This window comes from Schistocerca americana, chromosome 2 (genome assembly GCF_021461395.2).
Source record: "Schistocerca americana isolate TAMUIC-IGC-003095 chromosome 2, iqSchAmer2.1, whole genome shotgun sequence".
In the NCBI taxonomy this organism is placed as follows: domain Eukaryota; kingdom Metazoa; phylum Arthropoda; class Insecta; order Orthoptera; family Acrididae; genus Schistocerca; species Schistocerca americana.
This window is the reverse complement of record NC_060120.1, coordinates 421,394,767-421,422,644: the sequence shown is the minus strand read 5'-3', so window position 1 is coordinate 421,422,644 and position 27,878 is coordinate 421,394,767. Positions and strand designations below refer to the sequence as shown.

The 27,878-nt window shown below is 37.3% G+C and overlaps 1 protein-coding gene across 1 annotated transcript in view; it reads left to right on the top strand.

Moving 5' to 3' along the window:
- The window catches only part of LOC124594064 (Down syndrome cell adhesion molecule-like protein 1 homolog), a 137,643-nt gene extending 110,163 nt beyond the window's left edge, over positions 1 to 27,480 (top strand). Inside the window, exons 15-16 of the mRNA XM_047132414.1 lie at positions 20,369 to 20,670; positions 26,974 to 27,480. Coding sequence (XP_046988370.1) covers positions 20,369 to 20,670; positions 26,974 to 27,087 — 416 coding nt within the window. The 3' untranslated portion in view covers positions 27,088 to 27,480. The remainder of the gene's footprint in view (positions 1 to 20,368; positions 20,671 to 26,973) is intronic.
- Positions 27,481 to 27,878: the final 398 nt, after the last annotated feature.

Below are 27,878 nucleotides of genomic sequence, written 5' to 3'. Positions count from 1 at the left end.
TATAGTGGGTCTTTTTGAAGTTTAATTTCAGTGAGTTGGCTTTAAACCATTTATTAATATCCATGAAAATATCATTAGCAGATCTTTCTAGAACTACACTCCACATACTATTTATCGCAATACTTGTGTCATCTGCAAACAAAACAAACTCTGCTTCTGGCAGTGTAACTGATGAGAGATCATTAATGTACACAAGAAAAAGCAATGGCCTTAAGATGGATCCTTGTGGGACACCACATGTAATTTCTTCCCATTCTGATGATGACTGATGACTTAATTCACTAGTCCCTTGCACTGACACCTTTTGTTTCCTGTTAGCGAGGTATGACTTGAACCACTTTGCAGCACTGCCCGTGACACCATAGAATTCTAATTTATTTAAAAGGATGTTGTGGTTCACACAAACGAATGTCTTTGACAAATCACAGAAAATAGCTGGTGCTTGTAATTTGTTATTTAATGAATTAAGTACATTTTCACTGTAGGTATAGATAGCCTTCTTGATATCAGAACCCTTCAGAAATCCAAACTGTGTTCTTGATAATATGTTATTTGTGGTCAGATGGTTGAGAAGCTGCTTGTACATTACTTTTTCCAAAATTTTTGAGAATGCTGGCAAAAGTGAAATCGGTCTGTAGTTTGATGGTATCTCTTTATCCCCCTTCTTGAATAGAGGCATAATATCCGCATATTTTAGCCAGTCAGGAAATGTCCCAGTTATAACTGACTGGTTACACTAGTAACTTAGAATTGTACTAAACTCACAAGAACATGCCTTAATTAACTTTGTTGATATTTCATCATAATTTTATTATGGAAGTTATTTCTTTTGGTGTAGTGAGTGACACATTCATGTACCTGAAGCTATTTGTAAAGGCTAGTTTCAGATATTCAAGGGCATTATTTACTGATCCTGACAATCCCATTCTATCAGTAATGGATATAAAGTACTTGTTAAATAGATTTTCACACTATGCCCATCGGTTACTAATGTGTCATCTACCCTTAGTGCTATTTGCTCCTGTTCCTTTCTGGTTCTACCAGTTTCCTCTTTCACTATATCCCATATTGTTTTTATTTTGTTCCCTGACATTGCTATCTTCTTCTCGTAGTGCATTTGTTTAGATGTCTGAATTACTTTTTTTAATGTTTTACAGTATTCCTTGTATTTACCTAAATCATCAGCATTGGAGCTATTCTTGGTCGACTGATAAATTTGCCTTTTTGTCTTACAGGAAATCTTTATTCCTTGTGTAATCAATGGTTTTATTATAGACTTCTGTTTAATTTGAGTAACTTTTAGAGGAAAACAGTTTCCAAACATGGTACTGACATTGTTCATGAATGTGTTATATTTTTCATTCATGTTATGAGCACTATAAACGTCTTTCCAGTTCATATCTTTGAGCAGTTTTCTAAAACATTCAATTTTTGGTTGATTGACTACTCTCCTGTACTCAGATTTAGCAGTCTTGATAATCTGCTTAGAACTTACATCTAAAACAAGGAGCTGTGTGAATGTTGACATCCTATTAGACAGGCTATGGAACATGGGCATTGGAGGCGCTGCTTATGACCTAATAAATTGTTATATGAGCAATAGAAAACAGTTTGTTCTGCTTAAAATGGAAAGTGGTCTCTACAAATCAGAGATCACTTGCATAAAATATGGCGTGCACGAGGGCTCAGTGTCGGGCCCCCTTCTGTTCTTGACCTATGTAATTATATTAAATACTGTACTATAAATTCCAAAATTGTTCTGTATGCCGATGACATGTCCATTGTGGGTAAAAAGGAATCATGCAATGAACTAGAGGCCAAATGTAATAATGTGACAAAAGAAATTGTTCAGTTTTTTAATGAAAGCCACTTCAATGCAAGCACCAGTAAAACATGTTTGATGGAGTTTAACAAAAGTAGTTTGAATAATGAAATTAAATTATACATTGGCAACGAATTGGTAAAGGAAGTGTCTAGTGTATAATTCCTTAGCATAAGAATCCAAAGCAACCTGAAATGGGACACACATATTGACTCCCTTGCAACTAAGTTTTCAAAAAATATATTTGCAATTAGTACTATTAGCAAGTTCTGTAAAGACACTGTAGTCCTAAAGACTGCATACTATGCTCTTTTCTCCTCTCGCTTGAACTACAGTATTGAAATTTTGGGGGCAACAACCAAAGCTAATCTAGATCAGCTACTCATTCTTCAAAAAAGGGGTATGAGAATAATCTGTGGAGCAAAATATAGGGAATCCTGTCACAACTTACTTCCAAAAACAGAGGTGTTAACTGTTATAAACACATACATTCTAAAAGCCATATTGCTTGTGAAAAGACTGCACCCAAACACTTATTCAGATTTCCACCAGTACAATACTAGAAATAAAGAAAGATTTTACGTTGGCAGTCACAGAACAGCACTTTACAAAAAGGGGCCTCAGTACTCACATATAAAATTAGCTAATGCACTGCCTAGTGCAGTCATGGTTCTTCCTACAATTAAACTGAAACATCAGCTTAAGAAATTTTTAGTGAAACACCCTTTCTACACATTAGAAGAGTACCATACTTATATGAAGAAAACAAATGCTTTGTGAAATTATGTGAATAGAAATCAGTAAACATCTTATTGTAATTATGTTGTAAATTAATGACATATTCAGAAGAATGTATCTTGTGTGCCGTAGTACAAATAATTTTAATCATTACTGTTTCTTTGTACATGTGCGGTGTACCATTTGATGTTGAATAAAGCTATTATTATTATCATTATTATTAAATATCAGTTTGGTTATTTCAACACAGATACATAAAGTAGTCTTTATATTATTCTGCTGCTTGAGTTCTGAGTGCTTTTAATGATAAACATTCTGTCTCTGGTCTTTTTGTGGAGCTGACTGAAGCCTTTGACTTAGCCCTTTACTCTCTGCTACTTGAGAAATGAGTTTTTTGGCATTAGAGACAATTGCAATGTGTGGTTTCAGTCATACCTCACTAACAGGAGGCAGGTGGTGAATTCTCAAATAAATACAGTATTAAAGTTCTGTTCAGTGAACTATGTTAATTTATGATGTCCCTCAAGATTCAGTTCTAGGGCCCTTACTTTCCTCTTATTTGTCAATTACCTGCCTCTGAATCTCCCTAACAACTTACTTGTATTGTCTGCATGTGACACAAATCTCCTATTCCAAACTCCATCTCTTTAGGTTTTTAAGGATATAATAACATCAGATTCTATCAACAGGTGAATTTTCTGGATACACAAAAACAGTTACTAAAGAAAAGCAAAACTGCCCATGTGCTTTTCAGTGTGTCCGTAAATCAACATACCTATATGGTGGCCATACAGATTGATGATGGAACAAGAGGTCAATGAGATTAAATTTCTTGGGATGTGGTTAGAAAATAACTTACAATGGAATATTCACAGAGAAAATATGCTAAAGAAATTGAGCAGTCTGAGCTATGGTTTTTGACTTTCTAGTCAGTCCTGTGATATCTCAACCCTTTTTCTTTAGTATACTCAATTCTCTCTTATGGGCTCCCATTTTGGGCATCGGTGTCCAGTCAAATTTTTGTGATGCAGAAAAGGCTCTTAAAGATAGTGAAGCAGGAGTCTTTGCATATATCCACTAAGCCTATATTCAGAGATTTGAAAATATTCCCAGTTCCCTGCATTTATTGTTAGAAACAGTGACTTTTGTTAGAAAGAATTTGCATTTTTTTGGGACCAGCAAATCTGTTCATGATGTAATCCTTGCTCTAGTGCAGACATTTGCCTTAATAGCCAAAGATTAACCAAAAGTGTGCTTAGTGTTCGAGGTATGGGCAGTGTGCATTACAATAAATTCATCAGTTATCAGTTAAGGAAAATAGAAATACATTTAAAAATAAAGGAAAAAAATGTCTTACTTGCATACTGTTTTTATTCTGTTGATGGTTACCTAAAATCCTATTTGTTCTAAACGTTCTTGTGTTTTTTGTGTACAGTGTGACTGTACAGTAGTATGTCTAAATATACAAGTTTAATGGAATATTATTTAATTGGTTTGAGTTGTGCTATTATGATTTTGTGTTCTGTTTTTAAATTTTAGTGTTTCTAATTAGCAGTTAATTAAGTTTTTAGCTGTAAATCTAGAGTGATAAATTGGGCAGTAACAGTTATTAGCATATTACCTTACATAAGGTCATCAGTTTAGCAGTGATGTATAATTTATAGTTTAACTTTGTATCACATATTGTCAACTGAATTTTGTTCTAAAAATTTAACTTTGGCCAATATCCTTGTATATCTTGTATATGTAGGATTTGATGGATCAAATATAAATAAAAATAAAACCAGAATGAAAGATGTGTCTACCATAGCACAAAAAGGCAAAAATGACCTGGGCGGAGTTTGGGATGTAAAAGAAGAGAACTAGCTATTTGACTTACCTGCCAGCTTCAAAGAATTTTAAATCAAAACCTCTTCACATATTCACACTTTTTTACATGTTAATATTAGTACCCATGTCATGTATCATGATGCATAATGTGAAGTAAAGTCATACGATACATGATGTCATGTCATATAACATGACACATGCCATCCAATATGGCATTTGTCATGCCATGCAGTATGACACTATGTGTCATTAAAGTTTAAGATTCATGCATGCCCACTCTGGGATACTTCCTATTATAGATGTATCCCCACTCTCAAATACCTCCTATTGTAGATGCATCTTACTCTCTATAAGCACATAAATTTGTGTCCATTTGTTCTCCCCCCCCCCCCCCCCCCCCCTGTCACCACCACCATTAATGTACCAAACAGTGTGTTTGTGGAAGAAATGGTCCCCTGGAGGAAAAAATCAACCCTTCCCCCCATATCTCCAAAAATTGTTTTACTGCCCCCCCCCCCCCTTAGGAACATATCCATCTCCAGAAATTTCATTCCACCCCTCCCCCTCTAGAAACAGTTCTTTAGCTATTACAAGTACACTCTTGAGTCCTATGAGTCCTATGACATTATATATTGTTTACTGTGTCTGGTGAATCTTCTGTGTTTTGGGCACAGGATCAATGACTTTAGCCTGATTGCCAGACACAGGTGTGCCAACACCGTGCAGCTAAGAGAGCACATTGCCACTGAGGAAGTAGGGTTAACTCATGAAAAAGCATGAATATGTAAGTTATTGCGATTTAAATGTCTCTGAAGCTGCCAGATAAGTTGAAAAGCTAGTTCCCTTCTTTTACAGCCCTAACTCTGCCCTGGAAATTTTTGCCTTTTTGTGCTATGATGGGAGCATTTTTCATTCTGGTTCCCAATGTTTACTGTACCATAATTTTGACATTAGACTCCTATAGCTTGGTAGCCAATGTAGATTTTTGTTGACTCAGGGAATGACTGATCCTGTATAGTGTGTCCTCAGAACATACATGCATCACCATGTCAAGGTCGCTGCCCATGGGTGGATTTTTGTTTTATTTTTGAAATTTTTTTCTTATATTTTTATTTTGTATTTCCATCCGTGGCCCCAGGTTCAAACCCTGCCACTGCTTAAATTTTGAATAAAAATCACAAGCAATGGCAGGCAAAGACTTCTGGCATAAGAAGTCACCCTGAGTTTGCCAACAGTCTTCTCAAAGTGGGCAAAGGGGTGGACAGAGGTCCAGGGCTCTCTCTTGCTCTTCCGGTGGGAAACTGTCCCTGAAAGGTGGAATAATCAGCAATTATCATCAGCATGAGGAAGCAGAAGGCAATGGAAGCCACTGCATTAAAGATACATGTGTATCCATTGCCCACATGGCGTCTGTAATTGAAAAAGTGTCATGATAGGCAAAAGATTCCAGACTAGGCCCCCATTCAGATCTCCAGGAGGGGACTGCCAAGTGAGAGGTGACCATGAGAAAAAGGCTGGACAACCAACAAAAGAATAGCATTCCACAAGTTGGGGTGTGAAATGCCCAAAGTTTCACCATGTTAGGGAAGCTGAAAAATCTGAAAAGGGAAATGCACAGGCTCAATCTAGATATAGTGGGGGTCAGTAAAGTGAAATGGAAAAAAGGAGAATATGGACTTGGTAGTAGCAATGGGAGATGAATAAAAATTCCGATGTTCACCTGCTTCATTGTTCTTCATTGATATTTCTTGATGTTGAAGTACTGCATTTTTATACTTGCTGAAAAATGGGGGGTGGAAGGTCAACACTGACTACTATAAATGATGTAGCCGACAGCTGCGCAGTTGCGTTTCACAGTTCTTTCCTCTCACTGTCCACAACCCCCCAATATTACAGATATATGGCCAGTTCACTATTGGTAAATTTAGATAAGCCTCACTAATAGCTTGCAGGCAAGCATCAGCATATTGCTACAATAGTTTGCTGTTGAACATCTATGAGCAGTTAAAACCTAACCACACAGTTCAAGCTTTTTCAGAATAATACAGACACTGTCATAGTTTTAACACATGGCCTATTGGTGTTACACTAGTTCCACAGTTCAGTTGATGCATCGTTGTTACTCTAAATTGGTACAGACTTCCCGTCTGGAAATCAGCCATGGACTGACTGTCTCAGGACCAAAAATCAGGCCTTTATATATCCTCACAATAATAGGCACTGAAACTATACATTGTTCAATGTTTAATTTACAGGAATTACAATTAAAACATAACTCATTCAATTAACTGAATGTATAGAAGAATTCTCTCTTTTTAAGAGTTCCTTCTACCACACAGGCTAGGCTCAATTATTTGTTTAAATAATGAAATTAACAGAGACAGTTAGGCAAACAATGCTTTTGACACACCTTGTACTTATTTTGGAATTAGTTAAGGGCTAGCTTTGCTAACATGTTTTCAAATGGAGCCAAATAAATACATAAAGAATCCTAGTAGTTCTTCTTCCAAATGTTTATAATTAGTACAGAATTTATATCTGTTTAAAAGTCAACAATAGCATTTAAGTCATGAAACAATTACTGATTTCACCCTATAACAAAAGTATTAACTATGAATGGTCAAAATAAATTAAGAAATTAATTACCCACACAAAACTAAGCACATAATTAGACCTGGTGCTATATTTCTTAAGACTGAGGGCCAACCTTTCTCTTTTATGAAAATGTAGATTTTTACTCAGGCATTTTAATGGTAATTAGGGAAAAATGAAAATAAAATTAATTTAAGGAGGCAATGGCAAAACAAGAGAGGAAATAAAAATATACCAGCTTGCTTCATCACAAGTTCTGCAATAAATTTCAGTCAGTAATATGAAATACTCTGTTCAAGAATCACGAAAAGAGGAGGTATACTTGGAAAAGGCCAGGAGATATGGGGAGATTTCAGTTAGATTACATCTTGGTCAGACAGAGATTCCAAAATATGATATTGAATAAGGCATACCCAGGAGCAGATATGGACTCTGCAGTGACTTCCAGAGTATACATGGAGATGTAAATATAGGTCACTATAAATATCATAGACAGTTTTCTATTCTATGACACATGACTACAATAGCTTAAGAATGATCATATGCACATCAGTGTATTGTACATCTATATTACCCCTTAAGTTAAAATATTTTCAGTATTTTGATTTATTTTACATCAGTGAGGGCTATTTCACTGAGGATCTGTTGAAGGGGCATTAACATATATCCTTTTTATAAATATGTATTATGTATTATTATTTTATGATATGTTCTACATCTTTGAAGACCACCTCACTATGGATATGTGGAACAGAAAGAGTATCTAATCTAATCTCAAGAATCACATCATTGGTACCCATTTTCTTTTTTAATGGAATTCTTTAATGGGCCACAAGCATCTATACATATGCTGCCACAAGTTTTGGAAATCTCTATAGTGGACATACAACAATTCATTGGTACCAACATAATGGGTCTCCCACCCATACCACACTGATAATCACAGTCTACTTAAGAAAACATTTAGATATGATCGTATCAGTCATTCATGAAACAGAAAAATTGTCCTCATGCTCATCAGAATTAGCGCCTCTAGGATTTTACCAATGGGGAAAATTAAAATGTGAGATCTATACGGAATCTCCTGAAGATGCGAATTTCCATATAACACAGGCCTGTGCTGGAATAAGTCCAGATTAAATTCAACATTCAGTAGTGCCTGGAATCACTATATAGCATGTATCAATGTTCAAGGGCAATATTTTCAACAATAGAAATGACAATTGTTGCAATAAACATGCGAACTTCACCTGAGTCACATTTTGGCTTACTTTTAGAACATTGGACCAGATGTTTGTGGGACCTCATCTCAAGACACTAGAACAATGATTTGTGGCACTATCCTCTTGTTACTACTTGATCAAGTCCCACACTTAATATGTAACTGAACTCCTTTCAAAGGCTCCTTCCAATGCCATAAAAAAGTATATAATCCAGTTTAAAGAAAACAAAGTCAGTGTCATAATTGTGCAGCTATAAATATTAAAAATTACTTGCATTTTTCAGAAAATTTGCCACATTTTTCACTGTAACTTTGTGTAAAAGGGATCTCAATATATCTACCCATTCTGTCTGTTTTGTATGGCCTGTCTTATTTGCCTCAACTTGCATGGTACAATATATCTAACACAGTACATACTGGTACATTAAGTGACCATTACTATTACTGACCAAACTTCAATTTCTTTACCAAACAATAAATTACATATTCATTATATGCACATGCACACATACAGCAAAAATTAAACAACATTACAGATGATTTTTACGATGGCTTTTCAGTTCTCTAAATCCATAGGAGTGGAGTGTGTGGCTGGCTGTATCAAATCCCTTGCTGAGATCCACAAGCATAGCGTTAACAAATACTCTCATTTCAAATGAGAATATCACTTTTAACGAACTGGACCTGAAACTATACGCTAAGTACTAAGAACGTTATTTATAGATAGATTATCACAGACTTTGAATGCATGTAGTACTCTACTGTTTTAAAGGATGGGCTCTAGTTACTAGGATGTGACTTTCCACCTTCCTTGTACAGATATAACATTTTTAAGGATAGAGGGAAACAACTACTAATTTCATTTTGAACCATTTTTAAGAATTGTATGTATGAATTTCTTTGCAGTGTGTCAATACAATCAAATCTTCACAGGTTTCTTGCCACATAATATCACAGTGTGGGCATGATGTTTTGAAAAGGCTGCATAAAACAGATGGCAAAGCCAGTGTTCAACTATCATGGAATGACAACTGTGAGATTTAAATGCTGCAGCCAATATCTATATGAGCAGACAGACTGTGACACATCAGCATTTTGCCAGAAGATGGAAAGAGAGAGTAGCATTTTCAAAACTTTGTACTCACATTCCAATATTATGAGGCAAGAAAACAGTAAAGATTTAATTATATATTTAAGAATTGTTAACTAATTATTTATTACAACTTACACTGTTCTTATGTCTCTTCATTTTTAGGGTATCTTTGTTAGTTATTCAACGTGTTTGTATGAGATAACTAATCATTTATTACAAGTTAGACAGTTCTTACAATGTATCTTCATTTTGACAGTGTCTTTGTGGGTTATTCAATGTTTTAGTATGAGATAATTATAGACAAACATAGAACTATAATCTCGTGATTTGGTCATCAGCAGAACACACGTTTCTAAATCATGAAAGTGTGACCAGACACTTTTGGACCTGAATTAACAAGCAAGTACCTGATACTATTGTGGAAAACCTGAATGTTTTAACTCAAGGTTGGAGTAAATGCAATATTAGGTGAAATATAAGAAATCTTTTTCATCTGATTTCATTTCTAAACATCTTTTTATATGAGTGCCAAATCTTTATGGCACTTTTGTGGTAAATGTAAAAAAGTTAGACTTGTTGCTTCAGTTAGAAACTGATGAGCCTCAAGCACAGGCACAACAAACTTTCATTAGAATATTGAGCAAGAATGTAGGGAAGTCAGCAAGGAGAAAGTAAGTTTTTTGTTAGGCAGCCTTGATGCCAGAGGTACAGGACAACTTTTGCAGGATGAATTAGGATCAGAATACCAGGTCACCATTTTCTTTTTAAACTTAGCACTTGTCTGGGTCAGGTGACAGAGGATTTAGCTTCACTCTGTAAAGACTTTACCAAGGAAGACACCATGGTTATTGTAGGTAGGCCAGCCAACAGTATTGACAGATATCCTTGATACAATGTAGAGTGTGATCTGGTAAAGATTGCATCAGCATCAAGACATATCAATGGGAAGTTTGTGTTTGTTCTGATATGCCATGACTGACCTCATTTGAACTCTTCTGTCAGGAGAGTTAATTTGGAGTTGGAACAGCTGTTTGGGGCAGGTGCAGGCTCACATATTGGTGTGGCTCCTGTCGATTCTCTCAGTAGGTGGGATTATACTAGAGATGGGCTACATCTCATCAGGAAAGGGCTGGTCTAATAGCAGGAAATGCGGGGGTGGGGTGTGTGTGTGAGGGGGGGGGAGGGGGGGGGAGGGGGGGGGTGACTGCAATGAGTGCTAAAATACTAGTGGCATTGGAGCAGCATGATTTTTAGGATAGTAGGATAGATAAGACAGAAAGAAGTCAAGTTTTAAGTGAGGTCAGGATTGAAATCGACCTTCACTTTGAGAAAGAAACCAAACAGCATAATTGTGGCACATGTGTCAGCAAACACAGTTGTTGGTTCAAAAGTTTCATCAATCAGCAGAAATTTTATTTTCACCCAGTTTTATCTCAGTTAGTGGGAAATGCCTACTGTCTTTGGTGCATTAACATATTCGAGGGCTAAGAAGTAAAATCAATGAAATACTTATCTGCATTGATGAATTAGACTCATCCAAGCCAGTTGACATAACCTGCCTCTCTAAACACTGGTTCAGATGTATTAAGATAAATGTTGCAGGATTTAGATTAGCTTCTCACTTTTGTATGGAACAAATGGAGGATGGATGAGTTGCCACATTCATTAGGAACTGCCACAAATACACTCCTGGAAATGGAAAAAAGAACACATTGACACCAGTGTGTCAGACCCACCATACTTGCTCCGGACACTGCGAGAGGGCTGTACAAGCAATGATCACACGCACGGCACAGCGGACGCACCAGGAACCGCGGTGTTGGCCGTCGAATGGTGCTAGCTGCGCAGCATTTGTGCACCACCGCCGTTAGTGTCAGCCAGTTTGCCGTGGCATACGGAGCTCCATCGCAGTCTTTAACACTGGTAGCATGCCGCGACAGCGTGGACGTGAACCGTATGTGCAGTTGACGGACTTTGAGCGAGGGCATATAGTGGGCATGCGGGAGGCCGGGTGGACGTACCGCCGAATTGCTCAACACGTGGGGCGTGAGGTCTCCACAGTACATCGATGTTGTCGCCAGTGGTCGGCGGAAGTTGCACGTGCCCGTCGACCTGGGACCGGACCGCAGCGATGCACGGATGCACGCCAAGACCGTAGGATCCTACGCAGTGCCATAGGGGACCGCACCGCCACTTCCCAGCAAATTAGGGACACTGTTGCTCCTGGGGTATCGGCAAGGACCATTCGCAACCGTCTCCATGAAGCTGGGCTACGGTCCCGCACACCGTTAGGCCGTCTCCCGCTCACGCCCCAACATCGTGCAGCCCGCCTCCAGTGGTGTCGCGACAGGCGTGAATGGAGGGATGAATGGAGACGTGTCGTCTTCAGCGATGAGAGTCGCTTCTGCCTTGGTGCCAATGATGGTTGTATGCGTGTTTGGCGCCGTGCAGGTGAGCGCCACAATCAGGACTGCATACGACCGAGGCACACAGGGCCAACACCCGGCATCATGGTGTGGCGAGCGATCTCCTACACTGGCCGTACACCACTGGTGATCGTCGAGGGGACACTGAATAGTGCACGGTACATCCAAACCGTCATCGAACCCATCGTTCTACCATCCCTAGACTGGCAAGGGAACTTGCTGTTCCAACAGGACAATGCACGTCCGCATGTATCCCGTGCCACCCAACGTGCTCTAGAAGGTGTAAGTCAACTACCCTGGCCAGCAAGATCTCCGGATCTGTCCCCCATTGAGCGTGTTTGGGACTGGATGAAGCGTCGTCTCACGCGGTCTGCACGTCCAGCACGAACGCTGGTCCAACTGAGGCGCCAGGTGGAAATGGCATGGCAAGCCGTTCCTCAGGACTACATCCAGCATCTCTACGATTGTCTCCATGGGAGAATAGCAGCCTGCATTGCTGCGAAAGGTGGATATACACTGTACTAGTGCCGACATTGTGCATGCTCTGTTGCCTGTGTCTATGTGCCTGTGGTTCTGTCAGTGTGATCATGTGATGTATCTGACCCCAGGAATGTGTCAATAAAGTTTCCCCTTCCTGGGACAATGAATTCACAGTGTTCTTATTTCAATTTCCAGGAGTGTATAATAACATAGACATTCATTAGTTTGCCTAGAGCAGCATATGGAAGCATGTGCAACCAAATTAGAATTCCATAATAAACTATTCTTGATAGTAAGTGTATACCAACTAATAATTTTAATCTGTTCACAAATCACTTTGAAACTGTACTGGCCTATCTAGAAACAAAAAAGAAGGAATTAGTGGTTCCTGGTGATTTTGATGTAGATTTTCTTGAAACCTCTTCCAGTAAGAACTTACTGCAGTCAGTAGCATTGTCATTCAACTTGATAAGTTAACTTTCCAACTAGAGTAGCTAAAGGCTCAAAGACAGCCATTAATAATATATTTACAGAAATGTCTAATGCAAAAGACCATGATATGCAGTCCTTTTGATAAATGTTAATTTTGATCGGGATGTAAAACCCACTGCATCTGAGTTCAAGAGGGTAGTCAGTAAGCCAAAAATTGATTGTTTCAGGAAACTTCTCAGAGGCATGGATTGGCATGAAGTGTACAATGCTCACAGCATGAATTTGTCCTTAACTTATTTGAAACTGTTTTCCCCCAAAACTAGCCCACATTAGACCAAAATCTATGACAAAAACCATGAATTACTCAAGGAATAAAGGTATCCTGTAAGACAAAAAGGAAATTATATCTATCAGTCAGGAAAAAAACTAATGTAAATTCTGTAGATCATTACAAAACATACTGCAAAATATTGAAGATAGTAATATGTACATCAAAGCAAATAAATTATCAGAAAAAGACAGTCACATCAGATAGCAAAATAAAGACAATATGGGATATAGTGAAAGAAAAGACTGGCAGAACCAGAGATGACAAGGAGCACGGAGATTTGAAAGTAAATGATATGTGGGTAACAGATGTGTGCAGTGTTGCTGAATTTTTCAATAAGCACCTCATAGCTGTTACTGAAAAGATGGGGTTGTCAGGTTCAGTAGATGCTGCCATGGAATATCTCAGACCAATCACTACAAATAACTACAATAATAAGAGTATGACCCTTACAACACCAGTAGAAGTAATGCCCACCATAAAATCCTTAAAATCAAAAAAATCTAGTTGCTGTGAACAAAACTGATTAAACAGTGTGCCTCTGACTGTAGTGTCATTTAAGTTATTTATGTAACCAGTCTTTTTATCAGTGGAACACTTCCTGAATGGTTGAAATATACAGAAGTTAAGCTACTGTTTAGGAAAGGAAATAAAGAAATAATATCAAACCTCTGTCTAATTTTGCTTTTGCCTACATTCTCAAAAATTTTAGAAAATATAATATACAGTCATCTTCTTGACCATCTGACCATAGATAAAATATCATCCAAGTCACAATTCAGATTCCTAAAGGGTTCCAATATTGAGAAGGCTCTCTACACATACTGTGTGAATGTATTTAATTCATTAGCCAATAAATTACAGGCTACTAGTAATTTTGTGATCTGTGAAAAGTATTTGACTGTGTAAATCACAATATCCTTTTAAGTAAATTAGAATACTATGGTGTGACAGGAAATGTTGCAAAATAGTTCAATTCCTATATCTCTGACAGAAGACAAAGGGTGTCAATAGGAAAGAGACTTGTATTAAGCCATCAGGCACCATTCAGCTGGGAACAAATAACATGTGGTGTCCCCTTAGGTTCCCTCTTAGGACTCATATATTTTTGTGTGTATCAATGACCTTTCATCAGTAACATTACCAGATTTTAAGTTTATTTTCTCTACAGATGATACAAACATTTCAATAAATAGTAACTTACGTACAGTCTCAGAAAGGTCAGCTAATGAAATTTTCATGGACATTAATAAATGTTTCTGTATCACTGAACCTCGAAAAAACAAGTGTATACCAAAAATGTAATGACAAGCAGATAGAAGAAGTTGACAGTGTTAAATTCTTGGGATTACAGCTTGACAATAAATTTTAGTGGGAGAAGTATACCACAGAACTGCTGAAGCACCTAAGCAAATCTCTATTTGCTATGCAAATGTTGTCAGACGTAGGTGATGTAAAAAATAAAGGAACTAGCATGCTATGCTTACTTTCATTTCATAATGTCATGCGTGTTTATTTTCTGGGGTAACCCAAGCCAAGCTAAAGTCTTCTGGGACCATAAACAAGCAATATGAATTATTTGTGGTGCAAACTCAAACACATGCTGCAGAGGACTGTTTAAGGAACTGGGGATACTAAAATACTGCTTCACAATATATTTATTCTTTAATGAAAGTTGCCATTACAAGTATATATTTTTTTTCAAACCAACAGCTCAGTTCACGGAATCAATACTAGAAATAAGAATAGCTTTCACAATTATTTAAAATCTCTTACTGTGGTTCAGAAAAAAGTCCATTGGACAGCAACACACTTTTTCAATAACATGCCAGCAGCCATGAAGAGTTTATCTAATAATGAAGTTCAGTTTGAGAAGATGGTTCAAATGGCTCTGAGCACTATGGGACTTAACATCTATGGTCATCAGTCCCCTAGAACTTAGAACTACTTAAACCTAACTAACCTAAGGACAGCACACAACAGTTTCAGAAGAGTCTAAAGGATTTATTGGTGGCCATCTCCTTCTACTCCATTAATGAATTTCTTAGCAGAACCAGCTGAAGTGTGTATGTTATTAATAATATCGCGTAATGTGAATATTTTGTAGAATGTGTAAAAAATTTTTGCAGTAATGCAGTCATATGTTATTTACTGATGCATGGCTACAATAGCCTAAGTATTGTCATATGCACCTAAGTGTATTGAAAGTTCAATATTTGGTGATAATTTTCATATCCTTTTAAATGTAAATATGCTTAAGTCTTTTCTCTGATCTTATTTTGTGTGTATTTATTGTGTAGTCTTTTTTTCTGGCACATTCCACAGCCCAGAGGATATCCTCACTATGAATCAACTGGAATGAAAAGTACATCTCCAAACAAAAATTATTGTGTCATCTAGTCTGTAGTTTTTCCTTCACAGTGCCTTTAAGATTCTGTGCCAAGATGAAGTTTACAGCTTTTTGCACAGAGCTCTATGCAACCCAGAAGCAGTGGAATGATTGAGATATGATTGGCAGCAGACTTGAATCATTTTCTCTAATTCCATAAATGGATTTCAGAAGACGTACCTAGCAGATAAAATGCTAAAACATATTTGTTTCATTCACATCCTTGAAGGCTCATAATTATGGGGTTCAGTGAATACAATTCATAAGCAAATGGAAGAATAAAATACCCTCTTCACATTTTATAATAGCAAGAAAAGTAAGTGTCATTCTACTGATTAGTAATCAACCACAATCTCATGTATGGTGTTTCAGCAAAGCTCATAATTTGCAGACTTTGGTTTTTGGTAGAACACTGGGAAAGCACAACATATCTACAAAGGAGATTGCTTGTAAATCACTCATGTGGCGAGTTCTAGAATATTGCTGAAGTGTACCAAAAGAAATTAACACAGGATATTGAACGTATACATAGAAGGGCAGCATGAATGGTCACAGGTTTGTCTGATCTGGAGGAGAGTGTCACAAAGATGCCAAACAAAGTTAACTGGAAGACATTTGAAGATAGATGCAAATTATCCCGAGAAAGTCTATTAATAAAGTTTCAAGAACTGGTTTTAAATGATGACTCTAAGAATATTCTATAGAACCCTACACACTGCTCACAAAGTGATCATGAAGATAAGATTAGAATAATTACTTCTCACACAGAGGCATTCATACAATCATTCTTCACATGCTCCATATATGAATTGAACAGGAAGAAACCCTAATAACTGGTACAATGAGACTACCCTCTGTCACGCACCTCATGGTGGTATTCAGAATATAGAAGTAGATTTAGGTGTAGATTGTCCCCAGAGCTGCTCATTGTCCTTTGGTTCTGAGTTGACTTGAAGGACTGAACCAGAGACTTCAAAGGTTCTGTGACAATTTAGGCTTGACTTCCTCATCTTGCACCTTGGGGTTGAGAACTGTAGGGTCCCCCCTAAATGGGTCAGGTGTACACTACATGTCAGAGGCTGCTACTCAGGTAGCTGACTGTGTGTGTGGGGTGCACACAAGGTTTTTTTTAGAATTGGTCACTCTCCATCCAGTCCGGATAATGAAAGCTGTAGGAAACCCAAAAGTATCAGTGTAAGACTGATAGAAATCACTCCTACAGGAAAGAGTATTTAAATTCTAATGGTAAACTACTAAAGCCTTTGCAACAAAGTGCCAAGGTTTGAAGCGCTCATGGAAAGCAGTGAAGCTCACATAATATGAGGTACAGAAAGCTGGCTGAAACCTAAAATTGATACCAGTGAGATTTTTGGGAAAAATTTAAGTGTATATTGAAAGAATAGGCAAAAGAGAAATGAAGGTGGCCGATTTGCCACAGCAGACAAGGAACTCAAATCCGCTGAGATAGAAATTGAAGCTGCATATGAGATTGTTTGGACAAGGTAGGCATAAATTGATAATTAGATCCTTCTATTAGCCACCAGACTCATCTTCTGATGTGACCAAAAAAACTTTAGAGAAAACCTCATTTCACTTATATGTAACTTCCCCAGTCATACTGTAACCATTAGTGAAACACTGCTAAATGTCTACCTAGAACAATAGTTAGGAACCCCACTCATGATGGAAATATATTGGATCTAATGGCAACAGAAATAGACCTGACCTCTTTGAGAATGTCCACATTGAAACTGGTAGCAGTGACCGTGACACAGTTGTGACAACAATGGTTACCAAAGTGCAAAGGACAACTAAAATTAGCAGAAATACGCATACATTCAGTAAACTAGATAAAAATATCAATAGTCCCATATCTCAGTGAGGAACTCGAACCTTACAGCACAGGGCTGGAGAATGTAGAGTAACTGTGGCTCAAGTCTAAAAGAATAGTTGACCATGCACTGGACAGACATAATGGGAGGGACCTCCATGATATACAGTCACTGTAAAGAAGCTTCTCAAGAAACAGAGATTACTGCATAACAGGTGTGAAACAAAGTGTAGGGTTATAGAGAGAGAGATGCTGAATGAAACACATTTTGCTGTCAAGAGACTAATGCATGATTCCTTCAATGACTACCATAGCAGAATACTGTGAAATGATATTTCACCGAAGCAAAGGTAGTGTCCACATCCTAGCGAATGAGGCAGAACTCAAATTGAGGGTATCAAAGCAAAAGCTCAAATGCTTAACTTCATTTTCAAATGTTTCTTTACAAAGGAAAACCCAGGATAATTCCCATAACTCAATCCCTGTATGACCAAAATATGAATGAAATAAGTTTTAGTGTTAGCAGTGTTGAGAAACAGCTGAAACTGTTAAAATTGAACAATGCTCCAGGGCTCAATGGAATCCCTGTCAGATTCTACACTGAATTTGTGGCTGAGTTAGCCTCTCTTCTAACTACAATCTATCATAGATCCCTTGAATAAAAAACCATGTCCAGTTCTTGGAAAAGAAGCACAGGTCACATCTGTCTACAAGAAGGATGGTAGAAGTGATCCACAAAACTACTGTCCAGTATCCTTGACCTCAATTCATCATAAAATCTTAGAAAATATTCTGAGCTCAAACATAATGATGTATCTTGAACAGAATGACCTCCTCAATGCCAACCAGTATGGGTTTGAAAAACATTGGTCATGTGAAATCCTATTTCCACTTTTCTCACAAGACACACTGAAAGCTTTGGATCATGATTGTCAGATAGGTGCAGTATTTCTTGATTTCTGAAAAGCATTTGACTCAGTACCAGACCTACACTTGTTGCCAAAAGTGTAATTGTATGAGGTACCAAGTGAAATTTGTGACTGGATTGAGAGCTTTATGGTAAGGAGGATGCAGGATGAGATTTTCACTCTGCAGTGGAGTGTGCGCTGATATGAAACTTCCTGGTAGATTAAAACTGTGTGCTGGACCGAGACTCGAACTTGGGACCTTTGCCTTTTGCGGGAAAGTGCTCTACCACTGAGCTACCCAAGCTTGACTCACACCCCATCCTCACCACCTTACTTCTGCCAGTATCTCATCTCCTACCTTCCAAACTTTACAGAAACTCTCCAGTGAAACTTGCAGAACTAGCACTCCTGAAAGAAAGGATATTGTGGAGACATGGCTTAGCCACAGCCTGGGGGATGTTTTCAGAATGAGATTTTCACTCTGCAGTGGAGTGTACACTGATATGAAACTTCCTGGCAGATTAAAACTGTGTGCCAGACCTAGACCCGAACTCGGGACCTTTGCCTTTCACGGGCAAGTGGTAGAGCACTTGCCCATGAAAGGCAAAGGTTCTGAGTTTGAGTCTCAGTCCAGCACACAGTTTTAATCTACCAAGAAGTTTCAGGATGCAGGATGTTATCTTGGATGGAGAATCGTCGTCAGATGTAGAAGTAACTTAAGCTGTGCTGCAGGGTAGCGAGTTTGGTCCCTAGCTGTTCGTGTTGTATATTAATGGCCTTGCACACAATATTAATAGCAACCTCAGACTTTTTGTGGACAATGCAGTTATCTATAATGAACTACTATCTGAAAGAAGCTGCACACATATTCAGTCAGATATTGATAAGATTTCAAAGTTAAGCCAAGATTGACAATTTGCTTTAAATGTTCAGGAATGTAAACACACTTCACAAACCGAAAAAATGTAGAATCCTGTGACAATGATATCAATGGGTGACTGTTGTAATTAGCCAAATCATAGAAGTACCTGGGTGTAACACTTTGTAGGGATATGAAATGGAATGATTACATACGCTCACTCCTGGGTAAAGCAGATGGTTGACTTCGATTTATTAATAGAATCCTGGAGAAGTGCAATCCCTCTACAAAGGAGATCGCTTACAAATCACTTGTATGACTGGTTCTAGAGTATTGCTCTAGTGTGTGGGACCCATACCAAAAGGACTAACAGGAGTTATTGAACGTATACAGAGAAGGGCAGCACGAATGGTCACAGCTTTGTTTCATCTGTGGGAGAGGAACTGAACTGGTAGAGTCTTGAAGATAGACATAAACTGTCTCAAGAAAGTCTATTAACAAAGTTTCAAGAACCAGCATTAAATGATGACTCTAGGAATATACTACAATTCTGTAAATGTTGCTCACATAGGAATCATGAGGATAAGATTAGGATAATTACTGCACAACAGAGGCATTCAATCAATCATTCTTCCCATGCTACATAGGTGAGTGGAATAGGAAGAAACCCTAATAACTAGTACAGTGGGATGTACCCTCTGCCATGCACCTCACAGTGGTTTGAAGAATAGAGACATAGATGTAGATGTTTGTATACAGGGCAATGAGTGGCTGACATGGCAGTGAGGAGTGCCTATACTGACAACAGTGTACTCCTATGAACTGCCCCCTTGGTTTCTATTACTTCATTTTTAACAAAAAAGTTACATATGATTGGGAGAGCTGGATGCATAAAGCAACAAACAGTTTAAGCCAACAGTTCTGTCAAGGTCACACAGATGGAAATAAGTGGCTTTGATGTGATTGAGCATTGGACACTGCACTTTGTTACAAGGTCAATTTTTGTGTGGTAAGAAAAACCTACAGTGTGCTGTACTTGTGGTGTATGAGTGAAGATGTGCCACATTTTGATTGAATGAGTTTAGTAGTAAGAAATAGGGAAATGTTTGAAGGTTTTGTATACTGTCAAGAGCTCAACTTAAGTGTTGGATATTTTAATATTTTACAGTGGGTAGGCCATTCTTTTATTGCAGGTGATTTTCATCCCTCCCATAAGAGATAATAACTTATCTCTGTACTTGTCATTTTCTGCAAATAAAACATTTGTATACAAATTATTTTCTATCTGTGAGCAACATGGTCAGACTGTGTTGTGCATCTAATTAGATAATTAACATGTTACATTTTCTGAATGTAACTTTCTGATAATCCAGTTTGATGTTCACTTTCAGTTTTTCATAAATGGGGTTGTTTTACAGAGAAACCATCAGAGATAGGACTTGTACCTGATGTTGGGAAGGTTGGAGGATGTGAATCTGATACAACTGCAGGAGGCAGTAATGGCTGTAGTGGAATGATGAGCTCAAGTCCACATGAATCAGTCTGCTTGCCCACACCAATGCGTGTGTCATTGGGACGCAGGCAAGATATTAGTCCATATGCAACTTTCCAGGTCCCCAATTCCATGGGGAGTGAAGGCGCAGTGGAAGGTGTCCCACTCACTATGGACCATTGCCCTCAGGGTCAGCCTCTGGAAGGAGTCAATGTTGACATATACAAGGTAATAAACAGTATCTTTGGAGTGATGTGTGCTATGATAAAACAAATTTGGTTGCCAAATTCCAACGAATTATGCAATGAGTATAGCTTTTCCTTTGTTAGTGTAAATTCATTCTGTTCTTGTACTTACTTATACTTTTTTAACTCTGTTTTGTTATGTAGCAGTGGGTAACTAACTTGACCTAAAAGGAAATTTCAGTACCATATTTCATCATTGAAGAAACATTACCATGTGACAGACTTCTCCAATTTTCCTGATTCTGGTCAGATGATGTAATTGACTCATTGCACCTGCTGTTACTGTGGAAACTGCCAATTTTCAACTCTTTGCAGTGAATATGAAGCTCAAAGAAAACCATGTATGTGCGAAAGTATGAAATACTGTGTAACAGAAATGTCGTACACTCTGTGATGTTATTTGTCGAAGATGCTGTTGCCTGTAGGGAGGTTGTAACATCAGAAGACTATAGCATAATCAAAGAAGACTGACAAAGGATTGACAATAGATGCAGTGCTTGGCATCTGTCAGTCATTCTCAAAAACATATCCCCCTTTCATACACTAATTCCAAGTGACCAATGATTTCTTTCTTATTGAAAAGATTGTCTTGTGGAACCATTTCCATCAGCTGAGACTCAAGAACTGCTTTCAGGTATGGAGAGATAAATAACAGGGGATAAAAATGTGCTATGGCTGTGTGCCCTTTTGCATTTTCATGGCAAATCAACACAGAGTCAGTTATACAGTACTGTTTCTTCAATGATGATTTGTAGTTTGTGAATACACATTATTTGTACAACATTTTTGTTCATCTCTAAATATCTGAAATATAATGCTTTAATATTTGTTTTTATTTGATTTGAATATAATGGCTTTCCACTTTACCTATACCAGTAATATACTGTTTAATGATATCACTAAGTGATGTTACAACATCAAAAATTAATCTGTCAAATTGCATTTTTATTTTCATTATTTGAATTTTGAAGTACAATTCACTTTTAACCATAAATAAATGCTACATTAAGTTTTTTTACTAAAGTGCTGGATGTGAATGTGCCTGCTTTACTTGAAAGTGAAATTTCTCAGGAAGAGGAAAGCCATTTTTTAAGTTATTCCAGGACAATAATGATTGAATGCAGCCTTTTACATTACTTTCTTCCTCAAATAAATAATTTTGTACAACCACTGACCAGAAACAGGGACATAGACTTATTACTAAGTGCCTAAAACGAACACCATTCTAAGGTTATGCTTTCTGACTGGCATTTCCTCTTAAGAATGCTGACAAGAAAGTGCTGCAGAGAAAAAAAAACAAGATTTAAGCAAATGACTCTTACCTAATATTTGGACATCAGCTTCCTTGAAAGAAACTAACCTTGGAACCTCTTCCCTTCACCTGAAGACCTCTTCAGTCTGCAATTGATCTGTGGAAGCCCAATTGGCAGAACATTGAAAGTGGACACCATCATGACAATTTATTCTCTGTAAGAACAACCAGATATGGCTGCTATGGTAGTTAGTGTTTACTCTGGGGATTGAAAGACAATATGAGAAATGGGATTTCTGTATTAAGTCAATGGCTATGTGACTTCGGAGAAAAGGCGCTATCTCACATACATCAGTATATTTCATCCTGTATCCAGAGTGGTTCAGTGATTTAGAAAAATAATACATTATGGTAAATTTTAACCTATGGCTATTTGTTGTTCCTCTTTATTTTGTTTCTGGATTTTTGTAGTTTATTCCAGTAATGTTTATTATTTTTTACAACCTGTCCTGTAATGTTTACATTTGGTATTTTCGAAAAATTCTCTCATTTTTAATAAATTCCATTCTGCTAGTAACCTTTTTATATTCACAAACTAGCCTTTACCATCATCCTGTTATCAACTGACCTAATATGGTTCCACAATAACTGTAATTGTGTGTGCTACAGGTAAATAACGTGAATGCTCAGAATCAATTTGATGATGGCTTACAAGTTTCCACAGTGAAGTCTCAAGAGCCCCTGGTTTGAAATAACATGTTTTCACACTTTGCTTCACTCTGAGTGTATTCATTATGACTGTAGTATGAGGGGTGTAGCACTGTTGTCATCAAGATAATCATTATCACAACTGATGGGGGTATGCAGGCATTCGACATGGTTAATCATAGTATACTTCTGCAAAAGATGCATTCCTATGGAATAAGAGGAAATGCCTATGACTGGTTTAAAAGCTATCTGGAAGATCGACAGCAGTATGTCGAATTAAATGACACTAAGCTCTCAGGTACAGCTAGCACTGTACATTCCTCCATACATACCATAAGGCAAGGCATTCCCCAAGGCTCCATCCTGGGCCCTTTGCTGTTCTTACTTTACAGAAATGACCTTCCTCACAGCCTACCAAACACAAAAACCCTTTTATTTGCTGATGACACCTCTATACTCATATCTGCGCCCGAACAAATTCTCCAATCTAATATAGATAGAAACACAGATGAAATAAGTCGATAGCTTCAAAGTAACAGGCTGCTGATTAATGCAAAAAAGACAATTGGAATAACCTTTCACACTGCCCAAAACAGAAATCCATTACTACCAACTATATCACTGGAAAAAAATAATGTTAAACTTGAAAATGAAATAAAATTTTTGGGGGTCACCATTACTGATACGCTCACATGGAAAAGGCACATTGACGTTACCAGCACAAAACTTAGTAAAGTATGCTTCATGATTAGATCAATAAGGAACGTCACTAACACAAGTACCCTAACCACAATGTACCATGCACTCTTTCACTCTGTACTTAACTACGGAATCATCTTCTGGGGCCAAAATTCTGAATCAATTAAGATATTCAAACTGCAAAAGAAGATAGTCAGAACAATTATGTTCAAAAAACAGAGAGACACTAGTAAACCATTATTTAAGAAATTAAATATTTTGCCCCTCTCATGCCAATACATACTAGAATTATTATTCTTTACCAAAAAAAGTATCAACAAAATTAGCAAAAATATGGACTACCACGATTATGACACAAGATCAAAAACCTCTCTAAGAATACTTCCCCACTCAACAAAACTGTACAGTGATGGTGTCAAGTGCATGGGAATAAAATTATATAATCATCTTCCAACTTTTATACAAAAAATCCAAGAAATAAATAAATTCAAACAGACAGTGAAATCTCTTTTAATAAAAGAATACTTTTATACCATCCAGGAATATTTGGAATCAAAATTGTCTTAGTGCATGATAATGTATCAGAGCTGAATGTTGTTAAGTCAGTTTTGTCACATCATCTAACAATTCTCAGTAAAGCTGTAACTTTAAGTAACATAATTTTGTAGGTAATGTAAAATAAACTTTCTTCTGTATTCTTGTTTACTATTTTAGACTCCTGTAAACTGTATATTTGTATTGACTTATCCCATATCAGTTGTACAAGCCATTGTACTGATTTGATCTATGGGACAAATAATAAATAAATAAATAAAATAAATCTCTTACAAAAGGCAGACTGTCAAATCACAAGAAATAGTCTGTATGCCAACAACTAAATCATCTCAACAAAAAATGAGCATTAATATATACTGGAGATTCTGAAAACTTAATTTGTGTCTGGCAGAAAATATCTATATAGCTTATTCTGCAGAGTTGTCAGGAAGAAAAACGAAACCAACTGCTACAATTTGCTAGAACTTTTTTCATATCATCATCATCTTCTCCTCCTTCTTCTGTTGCACTACTCCAATCCATTGTGAATCATCACCTCTTACACAGTTTTCTGCCAAGTAATCTGATTTTCTGCTAATTCTTTTAAATTACAACATATCATTGTTTGCAGATCTTTTTCAGCACCATCAACCCACATTGTTTTTGGGTGATTTTACTCTCACCAACTTCTGAAATGTTCAGTTAAGCTCTTCTTTGGCACCTCTTTACCATCTATTCATGGGCTCCTATCTGTTTTAATGAGTTTGCTATTTTTCTGATTGGTGAATTTTTACAGGTAGCATAAAGTCCATTTTTACACCATTCTCCAATTTCCACCTTCATAATGTGACCTATTATTCTGCTGAGCACCTTCCTTTCAAAGCCATCCAGTATGTAGGTGTTTTCCTTACTGTTAGTGGCCAAGTTTCTGAGGTGTATGTGGACACTGATCCCACAAGTGTTTTATATGCTATTTAGCCTTGTGAGATAAAACTCTTCAAGAAAGTACTTTCATTGTACCAAAATAGGTTCCATTGGCTATAACTATAGTTGAATAGGCATAAGTTGATCCATGACAGTTGCAGTGGGATGGGACAGCAGTTTTGTGAGCCTACCTAAAATAATAACATGAAGTGATTTTACAAATATCTCTATGGCAGTGCCACAGAGCTGTCACAACTCTGCAAACAGCTACTGTTTTCACCTGCAGCTAATAGGCATTCCACAGTTGACAGACAGCAACAGCTCTGTGAGCTGTCAGGGATCTTCTAATGCTGTCTCAACTATAGTCATTTATAATTTTGTAAAAGGTATTGTTTTCAGTTATGGTCTATCCCAGGTGTTTTAAACTGCTCAATCCTCTTAAATTCACAGTTACATGTAGTTTTTGATATCAGCATGTTTCCCATATGTACTCTTCTACAAGCCTCTGATTCACTGATAGTCAATCCCCTGTCTTAGTACAAAGAAGAACTTCTCTATTCCCCTCTGAGATCTTGTAACAGGACCTCATGATGTAAGCTAACACTGCAGTGATTCATAGGTTATCTGACTACATGTCCTCTCATCACATTTTCCAGTGTTACAAAGGGAAGAAGACAGTCTAGTTCATCCCCATACAGGACATCACTGTAAATATTCATTGGTTTGGACATTATTCCTAAAACCACTACTTTGCTTCACATGATGTTGATTGTCATCTTCACCAACCTTGTCAGCACATCAAGTGTTACCATTTTTCTTAAGGCAGAGCATAAAGCCCCTCCTACAGTTCACACTATTGTATGTAGTTTAAAAACAATCATTAGGTAGTAAATGATGTATTCTTTTTTTTTTTTTTTTTTTACTTACAGGAATCCAAGTTGACTTGGTGAACCTGTCTCTTTCTGAATAATTATGAGGAGAGGGTAAAAGGAAGATATCCTATATACTTTACCTCAAGTTTAAGAAGAAGGGGACCAGATAGTTTGTACAGATTGTCAAAGAATATGATTCCTTTTTTTCCACTGTTTTGGATTTAACAATCTTCTCAGGTCAACATCACCATTTTTATGAAATGTTGTTCCCACTTTCCACTAATCTGTTTTAGTGAATATACTGTGAATTTTTTTATTCTGGCACTCTTGTTCATTGGTTGTTTCAGAGCGGCATCATTTGTTAATTCCTTTCTCCACTCTCATGACTTATCTTCATTCCAGCACCTTTCACTAACAGACAGCCTTTTTTTTACTTCTGATAGACTATAAATAAAAGACAAGTTCATAGAAAACAGTTATTTTATTACCAAAAGTTTTGTACACTTATAGTTACTTTTCAACATAATCATCAAAAAGATTGAGAGATTTATCGTAGATGTGGACAAGATTTGCAATACCCTCTTCAAAAGATGTTGCCGCCAATGATTTCAAATGAGCATTGATGTTGATTTGAAGATCTTCATTGGTTTGAAAGTGCTGCCCTCCTAGCCACATCTTCAGTTCATGAAAAAAGTGAAAGTCACTGGGTGCCAGGGTTCCTGAAGTCAGCAATCCTCTTCATTTGTTTTGAATGGCTCTCTGCAAACATTGTAAAGTCTCAAAATAAGTAGCTTCATTGATAGTGGTTCCAGGCTACATAAACTCTAAAAGCAACACCCCTTTTTGGTCCGAAAACTCATTCAACAATATCGGCTGTAACGACAGACTTGTGTCCTTGGCCCCATTCATCATGCACATCATTTTGGCCATCTTTAAACTTTCGGCACCATTCATGCACAACACCATAAGTCATGAAGTTATCACCATACATTCGGCTCATTCCCCAATGAATTTCTGCTGCAATATTCCCTTCTGCTTCCACTCGGTGGGAGCAACAATGGCAGCAGCCATGTTTACATGGCTGTAGTGCAATGCAGACTGATGCCTTGAGGTCGGCAATGGCAGAGTGTGTAGTGCAAGAGTTGTGCAGCAGCCTACAGTGCATGTCCACTTTCTGCCATTTGCATAGCTTCTATACTAAGTGATCAGAGGTTGAAAAAAAAAGCCCTTGTGTATCATATACTTCACTCATATTCATAAATACACCACTAAATATTATTTTTGTCTTCTTTTTCAGTATGGCAGCAGTGCAGATTCTGTCTACACAAAAATTTGTAAAACATCACAGTATGATGATGATGCTGTGGACTGGATCCCACTTCACAGTTTGTACAAATCCCACAGGTACTGACATTAAACTGTTTTGTGGCAAGCAGGCCTCTGTCTTCCAAACCATTTCCTCCAATTTGTGACATTTGCATACAAACAAATGAGGAGGAGTTTATGGATTTAATGGTCTACAATACATTCAAGTGCCTTTTTCTAAAATTTTGTGAGTACAGTTTTCAAGTTGCCAGTCAAAAGAAAATATTTCCTCAGCTACACCTTAAGTGCCCACTGTGTACAAGTGCTTGAGGCTTCTGCACCCTCAATGTAATGCAGTACACTGAAGCACAATAACTGGAAGAATAATGTGAGAAACATATACATGCAAAGGCTTAAAAATATGTGTCAATTTCTCAGTGTTCCCTTCCATTTGTATGGCATACATTTCAGAATAAATGCATGTGGAATAGCTGGAAAATCCCTTTGCAATATTTGTTGCATCATTGTTGTGACTATATAATACTACTCATTATTGTATGAATTTTTATAATTGATTGTAGCAGTATTTGTGTCACTGAGTTTTTCAAGAAGTCCTGTGCAGATGTATACAAGATAATATACCAAAATACTGCAATCCACAAGTATTTATTTTGGACATATTAAATAAATACTTCAGTAAGTGTACTTCAATGGGGTAAATAATCACACATCATTAGTGTTTTAAGTTTTGAATGCAACAGTGTTAACCATGTTGTCATGAATGAAGTCATGCTCACAGGAAGTTAACAGGTACGCTGACATTTAGAACAGGCCATAATGTCACAGTGATTAAAAATGATAAGTAAAATATGTGAATTGAAGATGGTATCTATAGTA